Source organism: Dipodomys merriami, unplaced genomic scaffold (assembly GCF_024711535.1).
Source record: "Dipodomys merriami isolate MVZ:Mamm:240054 unplaced genomic scaffold, mDipMer1.0.p SCAF_7, whole genome shotgun sequence".
NCBI lineage: Eukaryota > Metazoa > Chordata > Mammalia > Rodentia > Heteromyidae > Dipodomys > Dipodomys merriami.
In genome coordinates this window covers 22,518,991-22,533,153 of record NW_027206290.1, presented here as the reverse complement: position 1 = coordinate 22,533,153, position 14,163 = coordinate 22,518,991, and the positions used below count along the sequence as shown (strand labels likewise).

General features: G+C 37.7%; 1 protein-coding gene across 2 annotated transcripts in view; it reads left to right on the top strand.

Annotated features, from left to right (window-relative positions):
* Nucleotides 1-14,163, top strand: part of Dpyd (dihydropyrimidine dehydrogenase) — a 709,900-nt gene that overhangs the window by 458,403 nt on the left and 237,334 nt on the right. For both annotated transcript variants that reach the window (XM_070007768.1, XM_070007767.1), the window contains one exon: nt 7,386-7,469. In XM_070007768.1, the coding sequence (XP_069863869.1) occupies nt 7,386-7,469 (84 nt within the window). The remainder of the gene's footprint in view (nt 1-7,385; nt 7,470-14,163) is intronic.

The window sequence follows — 14,163 nt, the reverse complement described above, 5'->3', positions numbered from 1 at the left end:
ATTGTTGATCATCCATTTTATTTGGATATTGGTTAACTGTGGGAGGAAAAATTACTTCTGGGACTTGGGGCAGGGGGAAAAATTACACATGATCTGTAATTGGCTTGGTGATCTCCTGTGCTGGGTCCATTTTATACATGTATTTACCTAATTGACCATGAAATCTTCTACAGAGCCCGTGCTTGGCATGAGCTTTGCCAATTTTAAGCTGACTATGATGAATGGCTTTATCACACTGCATGCTTCCCTGCCTTTCTGCAAGAATAATATACATTAAAAACAATTTTCTTCAGTAATCAGCATTAATTTTTAAATAGGTAAATTTATTTACAAAAACCAAAAGCATTAAATTGTAAACATTGTAATATAAACTTATTTTTCACATGCCATATGTACCTTTACTTGCAGTTTTATTTACTATCACCTTCTCAATACTCTATAGCAAAATTAATAGGAAAGAAAGAATAAAAGGAGGTAGGAAAAATTGGGGAGAGAGGGAGGGAGGGAAGAAGAGTAGAAGGAAAGGAGAGAAGGAAGAGGGAGGGAGGGAGGAAGGAAAGATGGAAGGAAGGAAGGAAGGAAGGAAGGAAGGAAGGAAGGAAGGAAGGAAGGAAGGAAGGAAGGAAGGAAGGAAAGATGCTGAGACACTTCTCCACAAGACAGCAATTTATTTATGAGGAAGATCTAGCTTGTAAATGATGTCAATTAAAAACTAAAAACTCACTGGGTGCCTGTAACCCTAGCTGCTCAGGAGGCTGAGATCTGAGGATTTCCATTCAAAGACAACCAGGGCAGGAAGTCCATGAGACTCTTACCTCCAATAAACCACTAGAAAACCAGAAGTGGCTCTGTGGCTCAAGTAGTAGAGTGCTCACCTTAAGCTGAAGAGCTGAGGGACAGCTCCCAGGCCCAGAGTTCAAGCCCCACAACTGACAAAAAAACAAACAAACAAAAATACCCAAACTAAAAACTCCTTCCCTATAATCTTAAACCTGAAGTATTAGATGAAGGAAATATCCCCAAGTCTTCCTAATCCTCATGTGAAAAGTACCCAATAACATTTTTTATAGAGTCCTTATCTTGTTCTGTTTTTATGAACACATCTTTCAAGCACATTTAAGAAGGTTTTTTTTTAACAATGCAAGACACCACATTAAAACAAATCAGCACAAATGTGTTCCAGCCAAAGTTGCTATGCTACACCACACACACACACTCTCTCTCTCTCTCTCTCTCTCTCTCTCTCTCTCTCTCTCTCTCTCTCTCTCTCTCTCTCTCTTCAGGGTTTGTTGATGATAATAAGATTGCAGAATTCAGATAGGACACCTGCCCACTTGTGTGCCAATTATTTTAGGTTTAGCAAGTTACTTGATGTGGAGTGTATAATTTTAAGTCATAAAGTTCCTCTCCATATGGTAGGTTAATTTTTGAATTGGACAATAGGGAGTTGAAGAAATCTGCCATCAGCTTTTTACTTCTATATTTGAACCCAGGTAAGACCTATGTGTTACAGAAGCATGAATATAGCTACATATGATCAATAATAAACTGAAAAATTCTGTAAGAAAAAAAAATTTGTGGGGGCTGGGAAAGGTGGCTCAGTGGTAGAGCGCTTGCCTTGCATGCATGAGGCCCTGGGTTCGATTCCCCAGCACCACATAAGCAAAAAGGAAAAAAGCCAGAAGTGGCACTGTGGCTCAAGTGGTAGAGCGCTAGCCTTGAGCTGAAGAGCTGAGGGACAGCGCCCAGGCCCAGAATTCAGGCCCACGACCGGACCCAACTATCTGTTTAGCCAGAGTCTACCATGTTGTACTATTTTCAGTAGATGTCTAAGATTACATGAATAATTTTTAATGAACTTAGGTACATTTTAAAAATACATATTTACTTTCAATAAATGTTGTTTGTAAAAGCTACAATATGCCCATGCTATCTTGTTTTACTTTATTTTTCCTGTCTTTTCTCTCTCCTTCTCCCTCTCCTTCTTCCTCTCTCTCCTTCTGCCCCCATTTCCCCCCCCGTGTGTGTGTGTGTGTGTGTGTGTGTGTGTGTGTGTGTGTGTGTGTGTGTGTGTGTGTGTGTGTGTGTGTGTGTGTGTGTGTGTGTGTGTGTGTGTGTGTGTGTGTGTGTGTGTGTGTGTGTGTGTGTGTGTGTGTGTGTGTGTGTGTGTGTGTGTGTGTGTGTGTGTAATTTAGGGCCTCATGATCTCCCTTAGCATTTTGGGTCACTCTATCACTTTGGCCCACACCTCTAATTCTGGCTTTTTCCTAGTTAAATAGTCTCATAGATTTAGCTACCCTGCCTGGCTTTGAACCAGGATGCTCAAAGCTTCAACCTCCTGAATAGCTAAAATTAGAGGCAAGAGCCACCTGCACCTAGAAACCATGCTATTTTCCTTACCATACTCATATTCTTGAGGAAGATTTGTTTTATTTCCTGAAAGTAAAATCACATTGAACCGTCATTTTTATTCAAGCCTTAGCATGCACACAGTTGAAATGCTTTATACTTTAGGCACTATGGCTTCATTGTCATATCTTTGATGACTGTGATAAAGAGCAGTGTATGGAAGTTCCCACAGTTCTAAGAAACTTTTGGTAAAACTCAGTAGCATGAGTAGGTTCTGCACAAATTTCTTGATCCATACATTTGATCATGAACTCTCTAGCTTCACTGAGACATTGGTAGACTATTCTGCAAAAGGCATGATTTATGAAGCATATAATATGTGTAAATTTCATCATGTCAAAATGCTGGGTGTGTCTCAATATGCATTATCACTTTCACACATTTGTATCCTAATAGTATTAAAGATCTCTCCTTCCATCAATCCAAAATATTTCCATGTTTTCGAAGATCCAAACTTGACCTGAGCCCTATAGGTCCCAGTCTCTATTTCCCCAATGTTCCCTTGGACATATTCTCTACATCGTAGCTCTCATTGCCATTATCTTTTCTTACTCTGCTGAGGATTGAACCCAGGGCATTGTATGCATGTTAAGCTGGCACTCTACTGTATCTCCACACTACCTTCCTTCACTCTTCAAACATATTCAGAACCGGAAAGTTACTGCCATTGCCTGGGCTGAAAATATTCTCTCTTCCTGAGTTCTCTCTCTAAGGAGATGAAACGATTGTGTTCCACAGATATCTTCAGTGACCAGTTCACCATAAGGTTCATGAATCTTAAACATCTTTTTTTCACATGTGTCTCCCCAGCCCCTGTTCCTATTGTCACAGATATTAATGTCATTACAGAGAAGTTTCAAAATCAGTGGCAGGAACCTGATGGGGAATTGATTGGTTGAATCACCAAAGGAAGGTTTCTAGAGAGGCTGGGACATCAAATACAGGTGACTCCACTCTTCCTCACAAAGTCAACTGTAAAATGCCCAGAAGCCAGGTTCTCCTTGCCAGGTAGACAGGAGCATACCCAGGGTAGAATGAGTCAAAAGAGAAGGAGATATCAACTGGAGAAGAGAAACAATAATTAGTTTTGACTCCAGTCAGTTCTATGTGCCATATCCAGAAAGTTTTGTGTCTCAAAGACCTCTTCTCCAGTTTTGAATAAAGACTAGATGAAGAATTAGAAAGTACAGCTTAAAGCCATGTGCTGATGGCTAATACCTGTATTCCTAGCTACTCAGGAGGGTAAGAGTTGAGGATTACAGTTCAAAGCCAGCCCAGGCAAAGAAAATCATTATTTCTAGCTAACCAGCAAAAGGCCAGAATAGCAGGCATATGACACAGGTGGTAGCCTGCAAGTGCAGCCCTGAGTTTAAGCTCAGTGTTGGTGTACACACACACACACACACACACACACACACACACACACACACACACACAATGCTACTTAGAAAGTCATCTTGGAAAGGGAGGAAAAAGAGAAAGGGAAGAGAAAGAAGAATTTGGTTCATACATTGTACCAGGTTGTGTTCTTGTTACCACAAAGTCTTTGAAACTTTTTATAAATTAATTTAGAGAATTTTAGAAGCTGTATCACTGAAACAATTCTAAGGTTTATCTAGGATACTTTTCATTTTCTTGTCTTTTCTTGTCTGAGGTATAAATAGTATCAGACAATGTGAGATAGATTGATTCCTTTCAGATCAAGGCAGATAATGGGCAGATCAGAGGTTTGAGTTGTATGGATGAATGGATATGTGGCAGAGAGATGGAAGATGGATAAATTGATAGATATTGATGGAGAGATGATAGATAGATAGATTTATATAGTACAAACTTCATTCTATGCATTGTCAAAAGTCACTTATATGTTCTTGTAGCCCTGCCAACCCTTATGGGTTAGTAGCATTGTTTTCCACTTCTTTGAGATGAAGGAATGAAGGAAAAGCAGTTAAATCGTTTACTCAAGTTCACACAGCATGTAGATGGTAAAAATAGAATTCAAACCTATGAACTCTGGCTGTAGAGTTGACACATACATAGACCCTACTTCTTGTGGATAGCTGGATGATAATTAGAAAATGTGAGAAATTAGAAACCAAATGTTTCCTGACATTGCCTTCACAGGATTATTTTGCAGTCATTTAGGTGAGGCAGAGTGAATGTGGAACTAAGTAAATTAAAAGGCTTGTGACTAACATGAGTCAGAGTGAAGGCCCAGTTTCAGATAACTTACCATTACCATTCCATGATCATTCAGCAGTTAAGCCTTTTGGATGGTTATAGTTGCTAGGAAATGGAATTAACTGCCTTTTAAGGTGATGTGCATCCTGTGACAAGAAGATTCAAGGAGGAAACATGGCCCCCTTCTCTGAATGTGGCCTTCACCTGTAGTCTTTTGAAGATCTAGCTGTATGGGTCAATGGGGTGTTTGGTTAGTAGGTGTTGAGATGTGTGTATAATAAGACTTTGTATTAGACAAGCACTAACTCATACTAAATGTCTACTGGACAAGTACTAACTTGCTTCAAGTTTCAAAGCCATAAAGACATCAAGCTGATCTTCCCCCCCTGACAGAAGGTAACATCTATGTAAAAATGGTTTCTAATCAGTGATAATAGAACACAGGCTCTAGAGTCAAAATGTTTGGGATCCAATTCCTAGATGCTATTATAATCTTTTGAAGGCTGGGTTAATCACTTGAACTTTTTATGCTTTGGTTTATCAAATATTAAATGGAAATAATGATAGACCCTTCCTATTGGAGTTACTTTGAGGATAAAATAAGTTCAAATCTACAACAGTCTAGAAATGTATCCTAATATAATATTAATACCTTATTGATATCATCCATTATTATCTATCTAGTTAATTAAAAATTTGCAATGGACTATTCACAATGTAAGTGTGTATATGAGTGTCACCTAAAATTTACTGAACTCAAAATTATATCAATTAGCTATTATTTGCTACATTGTAGGTAAATAAAGAAGTCTAAAGAAAATATCTCAACTTTGGTGGAGGGGGGGGAGGAGGATTAGGTGGAGGGGTGGGGGGAGGATGGGAAAAGATGGGAAGAGGAAACAAAGGAGGAGGCTACAATGCTTGATAAGAAATGTACTCATTTTCTTGCCCATGTAATTGTAACCCCTCTGTACAGTATTTTCACAATAAAAAAAGAGAAAACATCTGAAGTAACTAGGAAAAATTTTGTATAATTGCAATATAGACTTAAGTGGATAGTTCCCACATGGCATGAATTTTGAGATAGGATATATTATCTGCAGTTTTCATTTGAACGGCTGCAGACAAGAAAAATTAATTGATTCACCCAAAGCCTTCTTGTTGGAAGGTATAGAACTCAAGTTCAACAGGCTGAGTTTTATCTATGTTAACTACCAAGCCAAGGGAGAAGAAAGTATGATTTACAGTTACTTTTAGTAACATGAAGCAATACCAAAATTGCATTTGGGTAGCAAAATCAAAAACAAGAAAACATAATGAGTCCATTTTAAAAAACGTACTGAATGATGGAGTACCTTCATAAATAGAAGAAAACACACATTCACTAACGAGTAAAGATGGGCAAGAAAGTACACAGAAAAATCACAAATGAGTTCTTAAAATTCATAAAGCAGGAAATAAGAGGCTAAAACATTAAACAATTAAACAGAAAAGTGATCTGATATCATTAGGAAGTAGCATGTGGTGTGTGTGCATGTGCACATGTACACAAAGCTCTGAACTCAGGGTTTTGCACTTGCTTAGCTGGTACTCTACTATTTGAGCTATGTCTTTAGCCTGACTTATTGTTTTTCATTTTGGAGATGGGCCTGTAGGAATTTTCTTCCTTGATTCTCTGGATTTGAGTCTCTTGGGCATCTAGGATTACAAATGTGAGCCACCAGTGCCCAGCTAAATAGTAAACCTAAGTAGACATGAGGTAATAGACATGATATATTACTGAAAATTATTCAAGCTTCTAGCTGGTCTTATTTAAAAAGAACTTGTAGTATTGCAAATTACAAAAAGGGAGATAAAGAATATAAAATTTCGGGGGAGGCTGGGAAGGGATGTGAAGGGTAAACCAAAGAAGGAGGGTGCAATGCTTGGTAAGAAATGTACGCATTATCCTGCCCATGTAATTGTAACTCCTCTGTACAGTATGTTCACAAATAAAATAAAATTAAATTTAAAAAAGAATATAAAATTTCAATTATTTATCCCACAACCCTCAATTATTGTATTAAAATTTTTAAGTATTTTGTTCAATCTTAGTTCTTTTAACAGAAGAATTTCCAAGAATTTTAAGTCTATGAGTATTCCCAACTACTTTGTCCATTGTGATAGAAGTCATGTATATCTTAAGCAATTAATAATTTAAATAAGAAGATTTTCTATTGACTTATTAAAGCCAGACAAAACTATCAATAATTCATGCTTCCAACCATGATCTGTGTTTAAATATGATAAAATTGGTTTTATGCTAAAAACATTTTAAATTTTAGTCATTCATTTAGCTAGCCTACTTTTTCTTTGCACATTCTCTATCTTTGTATCTAATTCCCCAGTATTTCTATAAAATAAAAGTTATTAAGGAATGGATAAAGGGGACGTCTGACAGAAAAACTCTTTACTTCCCTAATAACCAAGATTATCACCTCACATCCTATGTTTGAGATCTATCTATGAGATTGCTATTCTTGTAATTAAAAAATGATAAGAGTTAATGATACTAAATATCAAGCTTATAGAGAGCAGCCAATCACACGCTTCCCTCATTCAGTAACTGTTTTCTTGTTGTGGTGCCGGTTGTACACTGTTTAATTTAGAGAATTCGAATACACTCTAGAAGACAGCCGTGAAAAGAAGTGGATAGTTTAAATTTGACAAACGTGACTTGTTACCAATGGTGGGAACATACTGGCATTGGAATGAAGCTTTGCCTTCTCTTTCCTTTTTCTTTCCAAATTTCAAAGGCTTCTGGAGCAGATGCCCTGGAGTTAAATTTATCGTGTCCACACGGGATGGGAGAAAGAGGAATGGGCCTGGCTTGTGGACAGGTAAGGATCTGAACAGTGTGTACATGTGTATGTGTGTATGTATGGGCATCAGTGTGACCTAACAGGACCTGGCATTGATGGTTAAGATCCACACCTTAGACAAGGAGATCCATGGATCACATGACTGCCTTGAAATGTCCAGGTCTACATTGTTTCAATATTTAGTGCCTAAAAAGTGGAAAATGAGGAGAGCTGGAATTACAGTAACTGTTTAGTTTTATCGAGGAAAATACCACATTATGTGCTTGACAGGAAGTAATATCATAACAAATAGTTTTTAAAAGCGCTGAAGCAGAATTAGCTGATTTCAGATGCAATGTTCTTTATTCATTCCTGATGTTGAGCCAGTTTCCCTGGGGCAATACACTGTACAAAATGCATTGTTTCTGGTGATTTTGTAGTAAATGGGGCACAGCACAAATTGCATTTTACATTTTTTAGCATATGATCATTATTCCCTAACTGCGTTTTAGGGAGTTGCCGAAAGACTTTGATGCTATTTTTATTTTTGGATATAATAAATAAAACTTTCATGCCAAAATATTTTCAAAAACTTAATGAATACAAAATAAGAAGATTCTTCTACCCCTCTCCTCTTGAAAGAATGAATGGGGGAAATGAGCAGAATGCAGGCAAGAATGCATTGTGCATGCCACAAAGCTGAGAAAAATATGGGAAGGTTTGGGTCTAAGGGGGATGGTGAAGATACAGATGCATTGTCTACATAAATTGCTTTGTTAAATGGCAAAAAAAAAATTCAATGTGTTGCCTAAAATTGAAGCAAAATGAGGTAAGGGGTGGGTTTGGAGGGGTAGGAGAAAACATTGAAAGGGGTGATGTCGATCAGGAGCCACTGTTTTTATAAACTGCTCAGCTGAATGGCAACTCCTTGGTACAACTACTTAAAGAAAACATATATATGTGTGTGTGTGTGTGTGTGTGTGTGTGTGTGTGTGTGTGTGTGTGTGTGTGTGTGTGTGTGTGTGTGTGTGTGTGTGTATATAAATTGAAAAACTGTGAGAAAATATGGTAATATTTAGAAAATTTTCCAAAGTTAATATACCTGCTAAAAAACTGAGTGTTTTGCATCTAGTTTCACTATAAAGCCCAAGGGATAGCGGTGTAAATAGAATAAATTGGGGTGTTGTCATTTCTGGTTCAGAGTCTTGTTTATAGTAGGTGCACAACTTCCCCCCACACACACACTTTTTCTCAAGTCATTGAATTGATATAAATCAAACTCAGAGGCCTTTAATTTGGGAGGAGAAAAATAATCTGCTTATTCAAATGAACATGAATTGCTATTTTCAAAATTTGCATTCAAAGAGGTTTTTAAAAGACTTGGTAAATATTTAATTAGCATTCAGAATAGATTTGTGACTCAAGAAGAAATCATTCATGGGTAGCAGCAGGAGAGAAGAGACTAGTCAAATATTTTTTAAGTACATCCACTTGCTTCTAAGCTTCTACTCACAAAAAATTACCCAGAGGTCATAGAAGGTGGTAAATGGACTTCACAACTCCTTGTGGCCTGGTTTGAGGAAAAAAAAAAAACATTGTATCTATCACAGGATGAGGTAACAGTGTATCTGTATCACAGGATGAGGTAACACTGTGTTCAGAAATGTAACATAATTTAAGAGGAGGATTCTCAAGGAGAACACCTTGAATAGATTTGAGTTAAAACACTCTTCATCTCAGGCAAGGCATCCCTTTGCCCATTTCTTTGAATCTCAGCACCCAGATACTATTAAATTATATTAATTAAAGAATCACCACCACAAAAATAACAGCAGCAGCTCAGGTGAATATAAGTTTATAGTCTCGTTTATTTTAAGGAAGGATACATTCTAATAGCCCTTGCTAAAAATATGACAATTATTTTGAAAATGTTGCAAAGGTTACACTTGAGTTTGATTTATTTATTTATTTATTTATTTATTTATTTATTTATTTGGAATAGGCTTTTTGCTGTATAAACTCATCTGAGCCTATCCAGCTGTGAAATGTCTGAAGGTGCATCCTCTCCAAAGAGTTATTTAGCTACATAAAATTTTTTCCCAGACTGTGGCTGAATGAGAATGCTAAATGAAGAGAGAAAGAGAGGGGGGAGGAGAAAAAGAAAAGAAAAGAAAAAATGTAGTCAGATATTTTTAAGAATCCTAAAACTGCTGGAAAACCTATTCCCAAGTATAATATACCTTGGCCAAAGGAAACAGGAATGTTTCCATTTCACTTAACAGTTATAATCTCTAAAACAGGAACCAACTTCTCCTCCAAACAAATTAAATTTTTTCCCTATGAACAATATGCTTTTATAAATTATATAATTGAAAACTAAAGCTAGCTTGGGGTGGGAGGAGCGGAGGAAACTGTGGTAAATCAGCCCATGTTGGATGCTTCACGTCCACATCCTTCCTAAGTTCCAAAGTCTACAACATTTGCAAGCTGATCTGATGGAAATCCCTACCCAGTGTTGGGGAACAGAAGAGCGATTCCAAATCCATTTGCATCTCTTTTTTGTGTGCCAAGCACCGAGTTGTTGGACTCCTCAGAGCTAAATGTTTGCATGAAAGAGACATGGCCTGGGTTTCAGGCCTAGAATGTTTACCTGTTTAAAGCCAGACACTGGTAGCTCACACTTGTAATATATCTACTCAGGAGGCTGAGATTTGAATGACAGCCTGTGGCCAGCTCAACCAAAAAAACGACCTCTAGACTCCAGCAAAATCCTGGCAAGAGGATTGGCTCAAGACATAGAACACCAGCATTGAGCAAGGAACTCCAGTGAGCCAAATGCTCCACCTTCAAAACCCCTTTCCCCTCCCTTCCCCCAAAAGAAAGAAAAACAAATTTATTTAACAGACATTTTCAGGTACAGCACATTTTTTTTTCCTATCCAAGCAATTGTGCTTTTCTCCTCTATCTCAGATTTCTCACCAATATTTTAATAAGTGAAGAAGTTCATCCATGACAGTTTGTGTAGAAGGAGATTATGCCTGTTTATAACCACATCAATCATATATAATTAATTTTGTATAAAATAGTTGACCAAAAAATCTTGAAATTGTGAACAGCAAAAAACACAGTAGATACTGTAGCCACTATATTTGCTTACCATATTTGGAGACAGAAATCTCAAGCTGACCTTGATAATTTGAATTGTGTCTTTTGTGCAAAATGAACTGTCATGTAAAACCTTTAAAAGGAAGGGGAGCTGTGGCTCAAGCAGAACAGCACTAGACTTGAGCAAAAAAAGCCAAAATGAAAGAGTTGGTCCTGAGCTCAAGGCCAGTACTGGCATACACACAAAAATTTAAATCAGTAAGTCAATCAATCAGTCGATCAATCAATGTTTTGCATTGCTATGTGTAAAGGAAATCTCTTAGGAAATCACTCTTTTCTTCCTTCCTTCTACTAACCATATATAGCACCTTGAACAAACCATTTCTTCTTTGAAAGCTTATGTCTATGTCTAAATATAGGATTCAAATGAGTTGATCCCTAAATCTTCAAACTTTAATATTCTATGAATGTAAACATTAGAGGGAGCAGGCTAATAAGTCATTTCTAATCTAAGGAAATTAATAATTCATATTATGTTGTTAATTTTAAAACCACTATAACATTTCCCTAGTCTGTATGACACCTCTGGTTTACAGTGGTCTCTGCTACCTATGAGGAATGTGTTGGAAGATCTCCAAGGCATGCCAAAAACCAAGGCCAGTACCAAGGCCTGGAGATACACATCCTAATAATAAAATTTCATTGATAAATTAGGCACAGGAAGATCAATAGTAATAGCCAAGAAAAAAATCATACAATAACAACAATATACAATTATAACAGTCATTTAAACCTTATGACTTCTTTTCTTCTAGAAACTTTCATTGAATGCTTTGAGACCATAGTTGACTATGGGTAATTGAAACCACAGAAAGCACAGATTAGTCAGGTGCCCATAAACCTACCTAGCTACTCAGGTGGCTGAGATCTGAGGAGCCCTATAAGATGCCAGCCCAGCCCAGAGAGAAAAGTTCAGAAAATTCTTAACTCAAATTAACTAACCAAAAAGCTGGAAGTGAAGGTGTGGCTCAAGTGGTAGAGCACCATCCTTCAGCAACAACAACAAAAAAGCCAAGCAAGAGGGTAAGATTTTTAGTTCAAACTCCAGTTCTGGCATGTATGTACTACATGAACATGCACACACACACACACACACACACACACACACAAAACCCACAGATCAAAAAGAGACTGCTAGTTACTATACAACAGCCATGCTCCTGAGTTTTTTTGCATATCTTATTTTATTTGAATAATGAAAGTTGAATGTACTTCAAGTGCCAAGTAGTTGCTTAGCATATGTACAGCCCTAGGTCTGATAACAAGCACCACCAAAATAAGAATAAGAATTAGGGGGAGAAGGAGGAGGAAGAAGTAGTAAACAAAATTTTGTCTGGAGGTTGTGGCCTACACCTGTGTAATCCCACTTACTTAGAAGACTGAATGAAGTCCGAAGATCACAAATCCACACCCAGCTTCAGCACTGTAGCTGCAAGGAACCATCCCAAAATGAAAATGCTTCCCTCCCCATGCCCACCCCCCACAAAAAAAAGGACAAATGAAGATCAAAGTCCGTCTTTATAATATTCTTTTGCCTGGAATTCATAGTTTTAATTGAAATTATCCAGCTAGAAAGCACTTCAGAGGGTACCTGCTTCTCCAATTGCATATATCTTACCAGCCAACCATAATTTCCATGCGAAAGGAAGAAGAGTGTAAGTGAAAGAGTTTTAATGCTGGAACACGGAGGCATCGTCTCATTTGAATCTGTGGGGCCTAGAATATAAATCTCTGTCTATGAATTTGGATTTCTTTACCCAATACTCTCAAGAAGCTACCCAAACTGTTTTTCAGCTGGCTCTTGTAGGCTTCTCCTAGTTCAGTGACTTGAATACCATCATTGTAGGTGATTACCACAACTATTTCAATAAAGGATCACACATGGAACTATTCCCATAAAGATTCTTTTGGATGAGAGTAGCTTAATGAGAGGGAAGATTGCTCTTGTTTCACGGGTGGAGCAAGCACCTGAATAAAAATGGCAGGCTTTGGCTACTTCACCAGCCCTCCCTCTTCTTACACATCCTCTGCAGAGAATTTCCAGACTCGGAAATATTCAGCCAGTCTCTGAATCCATGTTGTCATCAGACAAATATTGTGCTGTTTCCATGATGACTTAGCCAAGCAAGGATGAAAAGGTTTAAAAGCAGATCTTACTACTTTTAAACAACATGGATTCAGAGACTGGGGAATATGGCTTAGTGGTGGAGTGCTTGCCTGGCATGCATGAAGCCCTAGGTTTGATTCCTAAGTACCATAGAAAAAGCCACAAGTGGCACTGTGGCTCAAGTGGTAGAGTGCTAGCCTTGAGCAAAAGAAGCTTAGGGACAGCGCTCAGGCTCTGAGGTCAAGCCCCACGACTGGCCAAAAAAAAAAAGAAAAGTAAATATGTTTAAGATCTTGAACAACTATTACCCCAGATACATCACCCAAAGCCATACTGTGCTACTTCCTTCCTGATCTGTTTTCTCTGACTGAACTTAACTTGCACAAACTGTATGCTTATTAAAATTTAAAACAACAACAACAAGGGAAAGAGAAGCTTTGTTTCTGATTCATCATGCCAACATTTTTCTCCCTAGGACATTAACCACAGATTATTACTCTTACCCTTGCCAGAGAGCAGACGTCTGTCACTAGGAATAGAATCCAAAATAAAGTGTGAGGACTACATTGGCCCAGATGTGCTAGGAGTTCTCCTGGGAAATAAAGCCTTCCTCCAACAGCTGGGCTAACAGACCCTCAGTCTCAGACATAGTACATTTTCTATGTCCACTGCACGGCTTGGATCAGCTCCCTATTAAATGTCCATAGAGGGGACAATCTTTCAAAAAAAATCTCTTTTGAAGTCCAAACTGGAAAGTCACTCTATTTCCTATACTTCTCAGAGAGCCGAAACCCAGTAACTTGGTAATAGGAGAAGTCTCAGAGGTTAGAGATAGGAAAGCAAGAGTTCCACTGGTGGTAAAACACAATCAACTCAAGCAGGAGCATTCTTCCTGGCTTCCTTTGGAAGATTGTTGTTGAGTTCCATTTGCCTTGTGGATAATGGTTAGTTATCAAATTAACCATCTTTGTCTTCTGGTATTCAATTCCTCTTGTCACCCCTGTGTACATGCACATGGTAAAATCACCAGGTGTCTGATCATGTTCTCATGAACATGGACCTTGGGCATGTGCAAATTTAGGCTTGTCTTGGAGGCTTAGGATCCACTAGATAAATGTGGGAGGGACTAAGCTGACCTCATTTAGCTTGTCCTCCAATAAGAGCTATTTGTGAATCTGGAAATTATCGCACCTTGAAATAACATAGTCCGAAGAAACTTGACAAAAGGCTGTGTGATGAACACTCTTTTAAAAAATGAGGCTAGGATAACAAGTTCTACAAGAAATGTTCTTATTACCTTACTTATGTAAGTGTAACCCCTCTGTACATCACCTTGACAATAAAAAATAACTAAAATAAAACATTTAAAAAGTAAAAGAATAAAAAATAAAAAGATTAAATCTGATATTACCTATATACATTGATTCTTTTCTCTCTTATTTTCCCCGAGGCATTACAATT